The following is a 17,707-nucleotide window of genomic DNA, read 5'->3' on the forward strand; positions in this document are numbered from 1 at the left end:
AAACTTCCTTGTACAGCTACAACTCTCCGAGAGGGCATGCAGCGTGTTTGGAGCTGCTGGAACAGCAGTCTGGGTCAGTGCACACCACCGCTGCAGCAACAGCTCTGCAAGCAGCTGTGTTAACGCTGGTTCAGACATAAACACCAGCATCATTTTTCTGACAGCTCTCTGGCCAGCAAGGGCACAGCAGAAAGAGAAACCACCAGTTTTCAGTGATATGTTGAACAGATTTTATTCTTCACATTCATTCTTAATTGTACAAAACCCACCAAGTCGGGTGTGGCAATTGCGGGCCATAACGTGATCTGGGCTGCAACATAAATACAAATTCCCAAATACAAGAGAGAATCCTCACATGATGCTCGTTTCCAAATTCAAAGTTACTTACTCTCCATATCTGTTGTAAAGATATATTTGGGTATTGCTGGCTGGAGTAGTGCTGTGGAATACCCACACTTGAAGAGAAGTTTCCCAGCTTGACCTACTGACATTTGACAAAGCTTTTAAGGTCTTCGAGGAATTTAATGTACTCCTGGTGCTCCAGTGCGGTGCTGAGCTCTATTAACTCATCAGCAAATGTGTTGTCCACTCCTCGATCAGCCAGGAAATCCATTAAGTGATCATACAGAGCCTGGAAGCAAGAAACAGGAACCTTCCTTAGCAAGGACACCTGGTCAGGGATTGCTTTTACAACATCCCATGGCAGCTGGCATTTCTTTCTCCCAGAAGACCAGGCAACTCCCCAGCCCCTTCTCAGCAGGCCTGGCCTTGGGTGTAACATTTGGAGGGAGGGGGCCATGGAACAGGCCATCCAAACTCCGTCATGTGAACCCAAACCCATCATTACAAATGAGCTGCACTTCAGAGATGAAAACTGACTGTAGGAGTCAGCAGGTAAAGTCTGTCAAAGGTGACACTCCGCCTGTCCCCTCTCTATAATGCTGTGGCCTTAGGGCTGAATTGCTTCAACAGCATCTGGAAAGGGTGGGATGTGATATAAATACCTGGTTGAGAGACTAAATCCTTTACAATCATGAATGCAATTTTTTTTTGTACTTTCTTAATACTACTTAAATATTGCAGCTCCAACTCTGCAACTCCAGAGCGGGGGAATCCTGGTCTCAGACATTGCCAGCAACACTTACCCAGTCAAGGGAATCTGTATTGAGGGTGTAGTTGGTGTCTTTCCAGTCTGATTCTCCAGTGGGCTGAAAACTGACCTCCCGAATTGTGAAAATATCACTTTCTTCCTCTCCCTCATCTCCAACCTGAAACAGATGAGATGTAAGACACACAATTAGCTCTAACTACAGCGCCCCCGCAGCCATCTCCTCCCAAAGACAAGAATGTTACGCTGCAGGCACTAAGAGCCTTACTAAGGCTCCGTCTCAACAGGTTCCTGGGAAGCACAGACCTGCACAAGGCGGCAGGAACTCCCTGAAGGTGTCACAGCACCAGCTCGTGCTGCCAGAGGCAACCTGATGTAAATCAGCAGCCTGGGTTGTACATTTAAGATTTACATTTTTAAGATGTAAAAATCTCTTCTGCATGGTTCTAAATGCGTCTTCTCAAGTCGGTCTAACCTTTCTCAGCTAGGACTGGCTAAATCAATGATCTGTTAAGGTTTACAAAATAAACCACAAAGCATGGCCTGAAGCAAAGCTCACAATTTTTTTCCCCACCCACGCTTCTTTTAATCACTACTTCTCTTCGTGACACCTGGCACCATGGAGATTTGGAAGTTATTGATACACTGTAGTAAATCAGTCTTGTTTTGGCCATTCCTGTTGATCCCTCTCAAGCTGCGGTACTGTTGGAGTTAACCCTTGCCTCCCCTCTCCAATGTAATTCAATAAACTGGCTGATAAGCAGGTGATCAGAAACATCAGGTCAGGATGTCAGGAATGAAACAGAACATCTCCCCAAAGAGTGTTCTTGCAAACACAAAGCAATTTTATGTGTAAAAAAAAGAAAAAGATCTAAGAGGAGACTGCATCTTCTGCAGATTGAGCAAACCAACAGAGTACAAGGTGCTGTTGGAGTCAACAGCGGCACAATCACACTACAGTCAAGCAGGAAATGTGCAGCGAGGCGCAGTCCAGTGCAATACCCACCTCATCTTCAGGGTAATGGCAGTCGAGAACAAGGGTCTGTTTTGTGTCATCTTTGATGACTTCCACAACAAAGTTTGGAGTTGATGTAAGTTCAGGCTAAAGAAGAGAACAGTTGCATCAGCACTGGAGTCTGAGCAGGAGCCAAAGTGAGGACAGTCACAACACAGCCCACCCGGCCCAGCTTGTTCCCTGTCACCCTCTTCTGGGAGCGTGACCTGGCCAGGGTGACCCAAACTTCCCTCTGTGGCACCAACAGCCCTTTTCTGCAGCTGGTCACGTGGGTAAAATGGCAACTGCCAATCCCTGACACCTCTGAGAGGCAGCAGCCCCCCTGTATGGGTGCCCCAAAGGGAGAGGAGCTGGGAACAGACTCAGCCTGCTTTGAGAGCAAGAGCTGCTCCCGCCTGCCCTTCTTCAGGGAGGACACTCAGCAGGACACAGGCGCTGCCAAACACACGTACGGGTGCGCAGATCGAATGCGCTATGCCTTGTCAGCAGACACCGTGAAGGGAAGGAACGAAGAAATGTCCCCAGTATCGCCCCACCACTGAGCGCCATGCACAGGAACAAACACTGCCGTGCAGCAACTGCAGGTGAACTGCTGCCAACCGCACACTGTGCAACCGCACTCTCGACTCGTTCGGCAGTAGTGTCACCGCAGACAAAGCCACCCACCTCAAATTATATTGCTCATTTACAGTTTTCACTGGTATTTTTACTAATGGTCTAATTAAACAGGAGTGAGACACTTTTGACCAACAAAACCACACAAGTGAAGTCATCATGCGCTACATTAACCAAATACAAAAGGCAGCATTTATTGCAGGGGGTTGGAAAGGCAAGAGATACCAAAGTTCCTCTTATTTCTCCTTGTACAGAGCCCTCTCACCCTGCTCTGCCTTCCTGCTGGAGAGGAGGGTCACAGCCAATGACAGCCACCCAGAAAAACCTGCATTTTGTGACTTAATGCTCCCAAATATCACATGAGAGAGGAAAATGCATAAGGGCAAGGGTCTAACCTCCCTCTGCCCACCCATCGCTGAAGGGCACAGAGACTACATTACCTCCTGCTCATCAGGTTTCTGCTCTTCTTGTGTTTCTTCCTCAGCCGAGGGTGGAATGCTGTTATTAATGTTGAACGTAACCGTTATCCTTCAAAAGAAACAGAAGAACGCACTTTGAGCACAATCAAAAAATACTCATCAAAATTTATTCTACTTGAAGCTTTCGTTGTGGGGACAACATTGCTGGTGTTGAACTCACACAATGTGAACAAGACTATGGATTGAGGTTTGAAACACAGAGGTGAGAGAAGCTGGCTTCCTCCAGAAATGAGAAGTTTTATTAAACTGTTACTTTCAATGCAGGAAAACTGGGTGAAACTTTGTAACACATAACACGGTAGCAAGCTCATGTAAAAAGAAAAAGGGCCTTTAGCCTCAGTGGGTAAAAGACCGAGCTCTGCAGTGTCCGGTTTGCACAGACTGGGCAGATAGGAATAAAAGGAGCACAAGGAGAAATGCGGTTCTGCAGATTCACCAACCCCCTCGGGTCGCCCCGCCTGGGCCACACTCACTTCTCCCCGGCGACCTTCCGCACCAGCCGGGCCTCGGTGCCGTGCACCTCCAGCTCCCACCCACCCGAGACCTTGGGCAGAGACTTGTGCTTCTGGATCTTCTTCTCCTCCTTGATCTCGTCTGTCAGGAACTGCGCGAACGCTTTGTCGCCTGGTGGAGGGTTGAAAGCACAGGATGTCAGGGGTTGGAAGGGACCTGGAAAGCTCATGCAGTGCAATCCCCCCATGGAGCAGGAACACCCAGATGAGGTGACACAGGAAGGTGTCCAGGCGGGTTGGAATGTCTGCAGAGAAGGAGACTCCACAACCCCCTGGGCAGCCTGGCCCAGGCTCTGCCACCCTCACTGAGAAGAAGTTTCTTCTCAAATTTAAGTGGAACCTCCTGTGTTCCAGTTTGAACCCGTTAATGCCCGGGATGTGGGAGGGGGAGGGGAAAGGGAGGGCAGAGCGCGCGCACGTGTCCGCCTCGCGCCCCCCAAAGGGCGGGAACGCTCCGTCCCCTCACAGCCCCCCGGGATCCCCTCACAGCCCCCCGGGATCCCCTCACAGCCCCCCGGGATCCCCTCACAGCTCGCCGGGACCCCCTCACAACCCCCCTTCCCCGCTCACCCTCCGTGTGGAGGCCGCCGCAGCCGCAGGACACGCCGCCGGCCGAGCCCCGCCGCGGGCGGAGCAGCGCCGACCGCCAGCCGCCGCCGCCCAGCTGCCAGAGGGAGCGGGCCTGGGTCGGCGCGGCGCCGGGCGGCGGCAAGAAAGCGCGGGGGAAGGAGGAGGAGGAGAGGAGGCGGCGGGGCGCCGGGCGCAGGGCCGCGGCGGCGCGCAGGGCCCGGGCGAGCAGCATGGTGCGGCGGGGAGAGGGCGGCGCGGGGGGGCGGGCAGAGGACACCGCCGGCCCCGGAACCCCCCGCCCCGCTTCCGGCGGCAGCCGGACCCAGCGGCCCCCGCGGCGGGGAGAGGGACGAAGGTTCGAGTCCCGGACCCGGCAGAAAAGAACGTGGACACTATTTCAACTTAAAATGAAAAAGGAGGGGAGGACGGGGCAGGGGCGGCATGTACAGAGAACCGGTATGTACAGAGGCTTCAGGGGAGGCTGGGGCACCGATAAAGGCACAGAGGAAGCTTTAGCGATGTGGAAAAACAAAACCAAACCAAACCATGTAGTGCTTCCCTATTGACTGCAGCAAGAAAAGCACCGTCCATAGTGGAAGCTTTACCCCACGCTTTATTAGAACAGTCAGCTTTCTGGCAAGACCTCGATGTTTTTACTCAGAAAATATGATTTTTTCTTCTTTTTTCCTTTAGCAATTAAGATATTCTATAGGGAAGACTGTTCTCGCATGTAAAGTGTTCCCTTTGTTTAGAAGTTGGCACTATTGGCCTCTCCTGAGGAACAGAACAAAAGATTCACTGACCCACCTTAACATCTTGTCTTTAACATCTGCACAGACACCCCAGTCTGCTTCAAATGACGACATTCCCATGAGAACTGCAAACACTGGAACTCCTGAATGTCCTGTGACCATTTCTTCCATCCACACAGCTTTCCTGCTTCACAAAACAACACCCAGGACTGCGAATTTTGCCATTATATCTTTATTTTGAAAAAAAATACAAATTAGTTCTAAATAAAGATACGTTCCCTCCCTTAAACAGCCTGTTAAATTAGACTGCCCAAATAAAATGTGCTTATGCTCTATTTTCCTCTACAGCTGAAGTAAAACCAATAAATAGATACAACGCTCTGATAATTCCCTGCAATTCAAGTCAGGGAGAACAACTGAAATAGCTGCACACTCCTGAAATGCCAATCCAAACCCACAGCTGGTCGTACATACAAAAATGGCAAGTTTTGCCTGTGCACCACTTTATCTCCTTGTATTTTTGCCAAACCACCAAACAATAGTGCAAAGGAGCACAACACAGGGATGTGTGTCTGTTTCCACTGCGACCCTGCAGACATTCAGTATCACCTTCCCCAGAACAGGCTGAGAGACGAGGCTGTTCCAGACACACCAGGTTCCCCCGTTTGCTCTTTGGGATGGCGATTTGCACATCAGCACAAGTGACATGCCAGTCAAACAAACAAACAAGGTATTTGCCCCAGTTTTCCAAGAGAAAACCAATTAGTGGAGCCCAACAAAATGGCATTTACAATGTGTTGTGTAACTGTGATGCGTGTGACCAGAAAGAACAAATTATGGCAAAGAAAACGGTGATCACGAGCAAAGCCAGGAGCTTTCCCTGAGCAAACGGAGGGAATAAGGGTTTGTCAACAGCCGGTACGACCGCAGCCCTGAGCTGCCATGTTAATACATTATAAGCTTTTTATTTTTAAAGTTGCTATTTGAAGGATACAAAGACTAAACAGCACTTTAGTCACAGGATGAAAATCCCGCCACAACCAGCATAAACTAATGTCACCGTATTGCGCAATGACTCTGCGTGTGCAGAACAGCTTCCTCTCCCATCCTTTCAGACCCACAACCTGCTTTAGTTCAACTCATCCAAAAAATCTGTATAAATTGATATGCTTTTCAACAGACTCTGTTGAAATGGGAAGTTACCTCTCCCATAGAGGTTATTTTAGACGTACTTAGGATATCTTTTAAAAAACAATTCACATTTTTCCCCACACCAACACAGTCGTAATGGAATAAATCCACTAACAAGTTTTCCGTTTGGAGCAGCTCTAGTTTCTTAACTCCAGTATTTTAAAAGACGATTATGTTTCCTGTTGCCACTTTTCCTCAAGTTGGCCTGATCAGCCGTGGTGGATGCTGTGAAAAATCCAAAGCACGGACAAGAGTCAGGAAACCAGAAGGGTTTGCTGAGGAATAACATCACATCTTAACAGCAAAAAGGACGAACAAAGACGATTCCAAACATGCAGGCAGCTGGACAACCTCACCGAGGAGCCACTGTCAGCCTGAGGCTCAGACACAGCCAGGGAGGCTCTGCCCAAGCCAGCACATCCCCAGCACTGGCTTTTGGATTGTCCCAAATGAGGGTGAACATGACACACAGGCAGAAAGACGTTTGATGAGGTAAAAGACAGTAGCACCACCCTCCTAGAAACAGTAAAAAAAGGCATACTTCTCCCTGCATGTAGACATTTAAAACTTGCTAAGGATACAAGCACAATCATCAAAAATCCGAAGTCTGCTCAGAAGAGCTCTTAGGATTTTGTTTCCTCATATACAAGCCTGTGAAACTCCAGTAAGCGTTAAAAACTGGAAGCTGATGCCAACTCCTCTTTCGCCCCCAGTATAGATTCAGCACATGCAAATACGCATGTGCGCAGAGTACATACAGTGTTCCCTTTTTACAGATTAACTGTTAAAAAGGGTGATTGTTCTAAGCCATGGAGACTCATGAGGTTGTGTTTCTCATGGAGAAGCCATTTTCCTCTAAGGTTTTTACCTTATTTTCAAGGCAAAGCTCTACTGCTCCTGTACAGTCATTACAAATCAAAAAAAAGAGTCTCTTAGGGTGAGCCTAAGAATCCTGTAGGTCCTGATCCCAGAAACACAGGTCAGTTCTTGGCCGTCCGGAGCTTCCTGCGGAAATAGTCAGGCGCTGCCTCGTATAGCCAGTCGGCATCCACCACGCACAGGTCCCGCATGTAGCACTTGTTGGTGTGGAGCAGCCCATTGTAAACCACGCAGGCAGGCTTGCAGTGGAAGAGCACGGAGGAGGGGTGGATGGCCACTGTCTGGTGCGAGTCCACTGTGCTGTAGGTGCCGTCCGGCTGCAGCTCCGCCGCGTTCATGAAGAGGCTGTGAGCCAGGCAGCGGCGGATGTTCCCCGTGTCCGAGCGGGAGGACTCAATCGGCATCGAGAGCTGTTCAGCAGCGAGAAAGACAAGAGTGAGTAGCGTGTATGTGCACACTCACAGGGAAACACAGCCCCTTTCAGTGGGCTTCTGAGATTGGGCGTCAGAAATCCTGCTAGCAGAGGAAATAAGGAAGGACTGCTAGGAATTCAGCTCAGGAAGATGTTAGGCTAATCCAGACTACTAGCAAACAAAAGATGAGCTGCAGAATGCATCAAGACTCTCTAGGAGCAAGTTTTTGGCATCCACAATGGGACAGGGGTGCCAAAGCGTGGCTCCCACGTCACACACACAGACCACAAGCTACTCAGCAGCAATTGCAGTGCTCTGTGACTGGCAGGAGCAGTGCTGATATAATAGCTGCTGTTAACTGAACACCCAAATCCGCAAAGGACCCAGCCGGCATGGGCTGGCGAGGCTGACATGGCGCAGTGGCACACACAGCACGGTCACATCTACACTAGAGCAGCAAAACCCCTCAGGAAAAAACGTCCTCTACCCAAGAAGCCTTCCCAGAGGTCCCCTTCACTCTTCGCCTCAAGTCACTGAGCAGCTGCAGAGTCAGGAATTTTACCTGACTATTCAAGAGAGACTGAAAATAAAACCACATTTTCTCACTCCTGGAACTTGATGCACAGCAAAATCAGTTTCGGAACAAACCAAAAAATACAAACAGGTGAAACACGGAAATGCAGTATGGCACAAATTACCTTTACACAAATGTCCCGGAGCTGAGCTCTGACATCTGACACAAGCATCATGTTCCTGCTGTTGACAAAGTTCTCTTTGCACCATCCCTGCAGCAGAGATGCTGGGAGTTAGAAGGGGCCGTTTTTTCACCCAAGAAACATGACAGTCTTTGGATACCATGAAAAGCAGAATCCTCCAAACACACAATCTTTCTCAGAAAAAAGGCACTAACCCATTTCGTTGTCATATTTCTACCCGCTTACTCCCCTCTGCCTACGTTCCCTCCCACAGTGCTCAGAAACAGCCTGTTGTTGTTCTCTTCCCAACCAGAATTGCACTGCAAGGTCACTGAGTGCAGAGCAACAGCACTTGCTACCCCACAGGTGGCGAAAACAAATAACACAAGAACAACAGATGCTGCAAGGAATGGGGCACACAAACCTACAAATCAAACTGAGGAGTTTGTAGAGTAGGGTAAATCAAAATCCGCTTGTAAATATACTCAGTGTTTTGCCACTGAGCATGTCTAGGTACTTATCAGCAAGTCTCAACACTCTCCCACTCCCTCCTGTTTTCAGTTGGAACCAGAGAAGGAAGAGCCCTGGTTCTGATTACAGAACTGGCCTCAGGAAGCTTTGGATAACAGGTTTTGCTACAGCTTCCTGGAGGAACCTTCAGCACTCAAACAGCTTTCTCCAATTATAAAGGATGAGTAAGTCCTCTCTTCTCATTGCTTTGGAAGGATGCATATTGCATCAGTCGTGAAGGATGCAGTTGTCGCTCTGCGGTAGGCCAGAAAAGGCTTCTCATCACCACCAGAAGCCCAGACAGCACTGGCATCCTACCTTGTTGCCACCGACATTTCTGAAGGCCCTGTAGATGCTGAGCAGGGTCAGATGATCCCCCTCACTGGAGATGAATTTCTTCCTGACGGATTGCACTTCCTCCCGCCGGGCAGGGGGGTTGTGGAGGACACTGTCCACCGACAACAGTGACACGATGGTCAGGATCTCTTCTGTACAGTGGAACTTGGAGGACATGAGGATGGTCTGCAAATCACAGAACAAAACTGATTTTTGATCGACTTCAGATGGGCAGATTTTCCTGCTCACTGGCAGCCCAGGAGCTTCACCAAGCTTTGTTTAGGACAATTTCATAAACATCTGGGCCTAGAGCCAACTGTAAATCCTCTTATGGGCCCACCAAGCACCTTAACAGCAACAGTCACGCTCTTTCCTGAGACTGGCCAGTTCACATACAGTACAGACATGGTGACTAAAATCCACTACAGCATCAGACACTTCATGAAACTGCTAAACAGTGCTACCAGCAACCCCAGAAATCAGCTTCAGAGGTGTCAGAGGAAAGAAATTATCTTTTAAAAAATCTCCCTGAATTAAACAAAAAATGACAAGGAAACTGCTAGAAATAAAGCTGTGCTTCATTAGCGCATTGCAAATATACCAGTACAGCTGCAGTCACCCCAAATTCCAGACCTTGTTTAAGGAGTTTAAAAGAGAAAAGCCAGTGGTACTTGGAAGAGTATAAGAGATAAAAATCAGTTAATTTTGCTGCCATTTTTACTTTAGAGAACTTTGGTTCCAGAGGAAAGGCTGCCATCTTCTTTCCCAGGGGGGTTAGGACAAGCTGATCTCCCTTTCGTTCCACAGCTCCCAGCAGGTCCAGCTGATCAATCGCTGCTTGAATAGCATCTGTCAAAACAAGGATGTTCAGGCTGTGAGGTTTCCTGGCTGGCACTGGCAGGGATGTGAAAGTTCTGCTGGTGCCATCACTACCTCTTTTCCCTGGCCAGAAGGAAAAAAGTACTTTCTGTTTAGAAAAATTAGTGCCGCAAACCATGGCTTATCCCCCTCTATCCAGTACAACATCTTTTCCAATTTAGGTAGCAAAACCAGAGGTAAAATTCAAGCTGCCATCTCCAGCTTAGAGCAGAAGCCACATGAGATTCCGCTTTTCTTGGAAGAAGACCCAGAACTGCTCCCTGCTCTGCTCAGGAGCTGAACTCCCCAGCTCTCTGCTGTAACTGCAGCTGCTCTGATGACAGTGAACCCAAGAAATGAGCAGTGCGTGAATTCGAGATTTCTGGAGCACCAGAAGATGCAACGGAGAGAGGCAGCTCCCCTTCCACAGCTCTGGCCTTTCACGTTTTATCTTCTCAGGCTGGCCTGAAGACCTGATTTTTAAGCAATTCCTCAGTAACTCATATCTCTTTTTTTTCCAAAGCCGCCTTTCTATCCACTTACCTGGAGATGGTTTGGACATGAAGTCAAAGTTGAGCACATTGGGAACTTTCAGGGCCAGGAGCTGAAGCATCACGCTGGCCAGGTTACACCTGTATAGACAGAAAAAAACAATGAGATGGTTCTCTTCCTTTTTGAAAAAAATATTTTTTATCTTTTATTGGCTTATAAGCTGAGCTAGACTGCTCAGATCTGTGCTGCAGCTTGACAGAGACTATTCCAATGCAGGCTGGCGAAGCCTCACTTCCTAAACCAGGAAAGGTAAGAGACCAGTCCAAGATTTGGAGGAAAGTCAAGAGTACTATTGTCCATGTGTGCTTGGAGACTTAGAGCTCAACTGACCACCCTGAGCAAATGCTTCCTAGTTTTTCTGTTTAAACATCTCCACAGCTCATTTTTCTTAAAAGTCAGACCCTAGATCCAGTTTTGTTGTTCAGTTCTTTACACAGCTCCATCTGTCACAGCACAAGAAAGAGGTGTGGCAAGAAGTATGATGGTATCAGGATTCTGTACCCACCTCTGTATCTCAGGTATTGTCATTTTGTCAAACTTCTCAAACTCATCCTCTGTGTAGAGCCGGTAACAGAGCCCACTGTCCTCTCGCCCCGCTCTCCCTGTGCGTTGCCAAGCCTGCGCCTTCGACACCCGCTGGACTGCCAGCACTTCCAGACCAGTTTCTATGTATGGAAAAGCATCGCTTCAGTCTATGTCTGTGTAACACACAGCTTTGAAAAACATAACTTCATAGGATTAACAACAAAAAATCCCAGGGTTTGCCACTCAAATACTGCTCAGATTTCACTTGGTTTAGCACTCTCAAGCAAAGGTAATTATCATGGACTGTATCCATGAAGAGAAGATTCATTTGACAGACTTTTACCTCTGTATTGCTAATAACCAATAAAAACAATCAAAAACCCTCACTTAAAACCTAGGACATTAATTTAGACAGTGCAGAGAGTTTTTTAAATCAGCTGCCAGTGAGGCTCATTGCCTCAAACAACTTCTACAAAACTGAAAACAGCCTCTGCATCGCTCCTTAGAATTCCTCACCAGGGCTGTACTTCTTTGCTTTGACCATGCCGGTGTCTATAACGTATTTTATTCCTGGAATGGTGATGGAGGTTTCTGCAATGTTGGTGGACAGGATCACCTTGCGACAGCCCTGGAAGAAAAAGCAAAATAAACCAGTCAAAAGCCACCTTAAATTAGCTGCAACAAAGAAACGCTGCTGATTTTGGCCAGTATGAGCCAAGCCTACATATCACTGCAGCATGTTACAACCACACACCACGCTTGCTATGCCAGCTGCTGTAAATTAAGATCATCTCTAGTTCCTAATCAGTTCCTAAAACCTTTGTTTACACTTCTTGCAACAAAATACATCACCCAGGACAGCTGTCATTAATACAGCTTTAAACCATTTTGGTTTCATTTCTGGCACATGACCCGAATTCTAATTTATCTGCTGAACAGGTACAAAAGGGCCTGAGGCAACACCATTTCCTTTTCTTATGGGCCTGCCAAATATGCCCAGGTTTTTAGCTTTTTTAGTATTTGGCCCATTAACTGCTATTTTTTTTTTGTGATATGGACATAAAATTCCTATGAAATGGGCAAGTTTCAGTTCCTCTGCCCTTTTCACTCCCCCTAATCTTTCTTTCTTTTAATGATCCCAGATGACTTGCTGTATGTATCTGTCAATACCATCACAGTTGCATCATCTTATATCAGATTAGAACCATTCAGCCTAAAGTCAGTGGACATTATTTACTTATTATCAGTAAAGACTACTTTAACCCCTTAAATTCCACATGCTTCTTACAAAAACTCATGCAAGCAAACTAACTCATCCTGTTTACCCATTGTATTGCCTGACCTTGGGTGCAGCCTGAAAGACGCGGAGTTGTTGAGAGTAGGGCAGAGAAGCGTAAAGAGGCATCACCACCATCTGTGGGCAGCCGTCAGGGAGATGCTTAGCAATGTCTCGACAGGTTTTGGTCATTGCTTCAATCTCTTCCTGACCGGTCAGAAACACCAGGATGTCCTGAGAAGCGGGTGCTTCCTGGAGCCAGAGGAAAAAGCGAGAGAGAAGTTAAGATGGTTTGGATAGGGAGGGAGAACTGAGATTGTAGTGACAGCAAATCTTCTGATATGTCCTGACAGTGAAGACAGATGCTGTGCACGGTGGGCAACAGCCTGAAGGTCCCAAAGGACTCACTAGAGGAGAAGAGTAAACCACATTTTACAGGATTAAGTTTTAACAGGATAGAGGAATCATTTAAATTCACATGGTTATTTTGTTAAATAACTGCCCAGGACATGCAAACAAGAGAGCCAGCAAGCACCCAGGTACGAGCCAGTACACACAGAAAACTCAGGTGAGAGGAGCATTTTGGTATTAGGTAGGAATTGACATCAGAGCGCTTTGCTTAGTGGTCTCCTTTCAATTCCAGCCTTGATGTGCAAGTCCCAAAATCCTAACAGCAGTAGCACCTTCAGAGCATTAAATGCAGTGTAACCATCTGGCAGTTTTGCATTGAAACATTCAGTCACAAAATGCCTATGAGCTGTTATTTTAATACATTTCTGTTTGCTCTGCAATCACACTTCAACAGTAGGTTAGAATCAGCTTCCTGCTACTGTCAGCTTATGCCTGGATTTCCCCCCGCAAGCCAAGGCTCTGTACAGTTGACCACTTCCAACCTGTCTTTGCACTTCGGGAATAACACTGGCCTTTGCCAACCCCTTCCTGTGAGCCAATCCAACTCACTAACCCAGCAAGCTTCCCAACGATCTCTTTTTCCCAAAGGATGCAGTGAGCGCCTCAGGGACGTCTCACATCACCTCTTCTGCTACAGCAACCTGGGAGTCCCCTTGACCAACAACCCATGGCCCCAGGGAGACACAAACCTGATGGGACTGCCATACCTGGTGAATTTGGAAGACTGACACCAGCGCTGCGTGGAGGTAATCGCTCTGAGGCTGTTTGGTGTAAAAGATCTGAATGGGGTGCTGCCTGCCTTCTAAATAGAGAACAGGAGCTCTGTTGAAGTACTGGGAGAACTGGTCAACGTCCATCGTAGCCGACATGACAATCACCTTCAATGTGAGCATAGGAGAGGTTAGCGCTGAAGTTTAGACCCCGCAGGACACATACCAGTCAGGACTAGCCACAAGTCAAGCTTCCTGAGACTGAGATATAGGCTCAGAACAGCAAAAAGCACACAGAGTTTGAGACAGAAGAGAGTGATTTTTTCTTGTTAAAGCCATCAGCTTCGGTCTCACACAAGTGTAATGTGTTGGTATGATAAAATGAGTAAAGATGCATTAAAATTCTTTTCTGCCATTTAATAAAGAGAGCTGAGTGTCCACAAAGCCAGGCTGCACAACAGTCTATTGAACAAGGCTGCACTGGGACCTGCCAGTCCCACTATGTGCCTTCCCCACCCAAACCAACATGCACTCACACACTCCCTCGTGCACTCACATACATGTTCACATCATACAGCTGACATCTCAGACAAACAGCTCCTGTATCCAGGGTGCTCTCAGCAACAGTAATAAAATCTCCCCAAACGTGCCTAGTCTATAACTAACAACCACTAAGCTCTTAGGAAAAAAGGCAGCAAGGAGCTGACCAGGTACATTGTTCAGATGAGTTAAATCAGGCCCACACATAAGCTGGCCACCCTTGTCTATTCAGATTTAAAGAGGCTTTTTAGGAACAGAAACGGCTGAAATTTCAAACACTTTGAAAAACCCCAGGAGGCACTCATAGCCATCAGGGTCCAAGCCCCAGCCCTGCCCCTCGCTGCCATCCAACACGCACGTACTTTCAGTGGCAGTTTGCCCAGTTCCTTTCGTTTCTTTTGTGCAGCTTTCACCACTCCAAAGAGTACATCAGTATGGATTGTCCTCTCATGGGCTTCATCCAGGATAACAACACTGTACTTCCGCAGCATCGGGTCCCCAATAGCTTCTCGAAGCAGCATTCCATCTGTCAGAAACTTGATTCTAGTTTCATCAGATGTGAGATCGTCAAAGCGTACAGTATAGCCAACCTACGAGATAAATCATTTCAGAAAGCACAAGCACAAAGTTACTACAAAGCACACTGGCCAATGTATCGGTCAGAGCCAGCTAGATCTCCGGGGAAACTCCGGAAAGCATAAGGGTGTATTTGCAGTCTGTGAGCAGTTAGTCTTGCAAATCTAATAATTCACCCAAAGGAAGCTCCCCATATTGTATACTAATTAGTTTTTTCCCAACTAGAAGCATTCTATAAATGCTCTAGGTTTCCTTTCCTTTCTTCCCTGCTAGAAAGCACCGTATGCTCTCTGAAGACTTTATGTAGAAGTCTTTCTCCTCCACTTTTCTCCCACAGATTCATGGATCTGCACAGATTCAGCACTCTGCTCCTCTTGACAGTGACTCTTGACACAGGGAGCAATGGAAGGGAGTGCAATATTTTTTTATTCGTTAACCAGTATTTTTTCAAAAGGAGGAACACACACAATAATCAAGAAGTAAAACATGACAGAGTCAAACATAAACCCCCTTGAGCCACAGAAGCAGGTAAACAGCTATTTTTTTCCATTCAGGCATATTATTACATGAAGATTACCTGCTACCCCATGGCTCTTTTTTATCTTACCCATTAAGCCCCAATACAGTCCCATTGGCACTGCAGTACCAAACCAACTTTGTAAAGCAACATACCAGTTTCCCCAGCTCCGTCTTCTTCTCATCCGAGACTCTGGTAGCTAAGGATATAGCTGCTACTCTGCGAGGCTGCGTCACAGCGATGATGCCCTGGCGGCCAATTCCTGCTTCGTAAAGGTACTGTGGGAGCTGAGTGGTCTTCCCTGAGCCCGTTTCTCCTAAAGAACAAAGGAACAGAGTTTTTCACTTTTTCAGCATCTTCAAATGAAAAGTCCCAACTCATTTTTCTATGCTAATTTAGTCATATTTCAGGATGAGGAGGCTGAAGACAGGAAGAGGGTGGCCAACTTGCCCAAAGTCACATAGTAAAGCAGTGGCAGGCCAGGGAGCGAGCCCAGACGCCCTGCTCTAGTCACTAGCGCACTCCTCAACAAAACTCATCTTACCCAGATTCTCTCCAGCCATATTCTGGTTTAGAAACATATTCTGGTCTGTCTGGATATGAAGCATTTGTTGTGTAACACAGCCACCATAAAGAGGTAATCATGCTGAGCAAGGAATAGATGCTGGTTTGGTTTTGTGCCTTGTCTACACTACACACTACCAAGTTTTAAAGAAAAGCTGTAGGGAAACCAAAGCAAAGCTTTCCTCACAACAGCAAGTACCAAGTTACGGTTTGAGACTCTTTTAGAGGAGCGCTCAGGGCACTGACAAACCAGCAAGACTTGCTCTGTGCCTTCCTGAACCCAGAGATGGTCCCTTCAGCCTCTGGTGAACATCTTCTCCCTCCACACAGCACTATCGCAACATAACCAACATTGTCCCGTCTCCTCCACACAAACTCTGTGTACACCCCTCTACCAAAGGCGACAATCAGCAAAAGCTGCCATCAGCACTCACAACAACACCCACACAAAAAGCACAGCTCGCTGGGTGCAGGATAGAGCAGCACAAATCCCAGTGCTTAGAGGCACCACAAGTGAAACTGCCTTGAAGCACAAGGTGCGTGGAAGAGCAAAGAGTCATAGAATCATTTCAGATGGAAGAGGCCCTCGGGATCATTGAGTCCAACCACAACCTAACCTAACTCCAGCACTAAGCTATGTTGTTTAAATGCCTTTTAAACCCCTCCGCCACTGCCCTGGGCAGCCTGTTCCAATGCCCGACAACTCTTGCCAGGAAGAATTTTTTCCTGATATCTCATTTGAATCTTCCCTGGCGCAACTTGAGGCCGTTTCCTCTGCTCCTGGCGCTTGTTCCTGGGGAGCAGAGCCCGACTCCCCTGGCTCCAAGCTCCTTTCAGGCAGGTCAGAGATCAGAAGGTCTCCCCTCAGCTCCTGTTCTCCAGGTTGAACCCCCAGGTCCCTCAGCCACTCCCCAGCACAGTTCTGCTCCAGCTCCTTCCCCAGCTTCATCACTCTCCTCTGAACTCTCTCTAGTACAGCTGGAGAGTAAAAATATGACTAATTTACCACATTTCGGGTTTACACCCAAACCCACTTCTCACAGGCCGCACCGCCCGCCGCCGCCCGGCAGGACCGGCCCTGACCCGCGCCGGGAACACCCGCTGCGAGGAGCCCCCTCGCCGCAGTGCCTGAGGGAACCCGCGGCCGGGCTCCCGCACTCACCGATGAGGACGGCGCTGTCCAGGCCCCGGAGCTGGCTCAGCAGCGGCCCCCGCGCCTGGAAGATGGGCAGGGCGCGGCGCTGCGAGTCGACGGGCGGCGGGTGGCGGCGGGGCGCGGGGGACGAGGGCTGAGCGGAGGACGAGGGCTGAGCGGCGGGGCGGGGGGGCGGCGGCGCAGCCACCTTGGGCCGCTTGGCCGGGGGTCCGTCCCCGCCGGCCGGCATGGCCGCGCTGCGCCGCTCCGGGCCACACTGTCACCCTGGCGACGGCTGCGCCTCGATGGCGTCAGCACGCCGCCGTCACACCCACGTGACGCGACGCGGGGCATTGTGGGAGATGCAGTCCCGTGATGGCAACCGGCCCCACGTTTGGGGCATCACCAACCGCCCACCGGGGACAACGGGACCGCGGCACAACCCGCGCTCCCCGCAGGAAAACCCCCAGAGCCCAAACATATGCTGAAGTCAGCCAAGAAGGGCAGAGCTGACCCACAGGTAACACCCGAGACAGGCAGGTTCAAGATCCCCCTCATCCCAGTCTATGATCCATCAGCACAAACGCTCTGGCATCACGCACGGCTGACAGACACGCTCCAAAGGGGACTTTGGCATTTAAACACACTTCTTTGTGGGACAGGCTGCCCATGAGGGTCATTAAATAACATGTTAGGCAGTAATCTGCTAGTAACATTCAGTTTTGTCCTGTAGCACAAGTCAGCAACACTTCAAAGTTCTTCCCAGATACAGACACTGGGGTATTATTCAGTAAAGCAGCAAGTACAATCTCATATGCTCCATATGCCTGGAAGGAAGTGTGTGAGGAAAGCAGCTTTGGAAGAGCGAGCACAGACGAGCATGGCTGTATAAGGACAAGAGATTGTCCCCTGGAAGGGGAACATCACCTGCCCCAGCCACAGGACTCCGGATTAGAACAGGTTTTATC

At 48.6% G+C, this 17,707-nt stretch overlaps 2 protein-coding genes across 5 annotated transcripts; both read right to left on the bottom strand.

Annotated features, from left to right (window-relative positions):
* Window positions 1–280: 280 nt before the first annotated feature.
* Window positions 281–4,531, bottom strand: C1QBP (complement C1q binding protein; the record flags this gene model as incomplete). Its single annotated transcript, XM_080357138.1, has 6 exons — window positions 281–631; window positions 1,146–1,268; window positions 2,115–2,210; window positions 3,179–3,266; window positions 3,691–3,841; window positions 4,300–4,531. 6 exons carry the CDS (start codon window positions 4,529–4,531, stop codon window positions 482–484), a joined length of 840 nt encoding a protein of 279 aa, XP_080213264.1. The 3' UTR covers window positions 281–481.
* A 643-nt stretch (window positions 4,532–5,174) lies between these two features.
* Window positions 5,175–17,003, bottom strand: DHX33 (DEAH-box helicase 33). Of its 4 annotated transcripts, none has more exons than XR_013923097.1 (13): window positions 16,767–17,003; window positions 15,196–15,356; window positions 14,310–14,537; window positions 13,405–13,575; window positions 12,353–12,538; window positions 11,527–11,638; window positions 10,991–11,150; window positions 10,477–10,565; window positions 9,797–9,924; window positions 9,058–9,261; window positions 8,233–8,319; window positions 6,358–7,531; window positions 5,175–5,235 (listed from the first exon to the last, which is right to left on the bottom strand). XR_013923097.1 is itself a non-coding variant. In XM_080357134.1 (12 exons), exons 1-12 carry the CDS (start codon window positions 16,987–16,989, stop codon window positions 7,223–7,225), a joined length of 2,058 nt encoding a protein of 685 aa, XP_080213260.1. In that variant the 5' UTR covers window positions 16,990–17,003; the 3' UTR covers window positions 5,265–7,222. The 4 variants fall into 4 exon arrangements, 1 of the variants encoding a protein (XP_080213260.1); XR_013923098.1 differs by having other exon boundaries at window positions 5,235–5,281; window positions 7,111–7,531; XR_013923099.1 differs by having other exon boundaries at window positions 5,235–5,281.
* Window positions 17,004–17,707: the final 704 nt, after the last annotated feature.

This window comes from Nesoenas mayeri (genome assembly GCF_963082525.1).
Source record: "Nesoenas mayeri genome assembly, chromosome: 20".
Taxonomy (NCBI): domain Eukaryota; kingdom Metazoa; phylum Chordata; class Aves; order Columbiformes; family Columbidae; genus Nesoenas; species Nesoenas mayeri.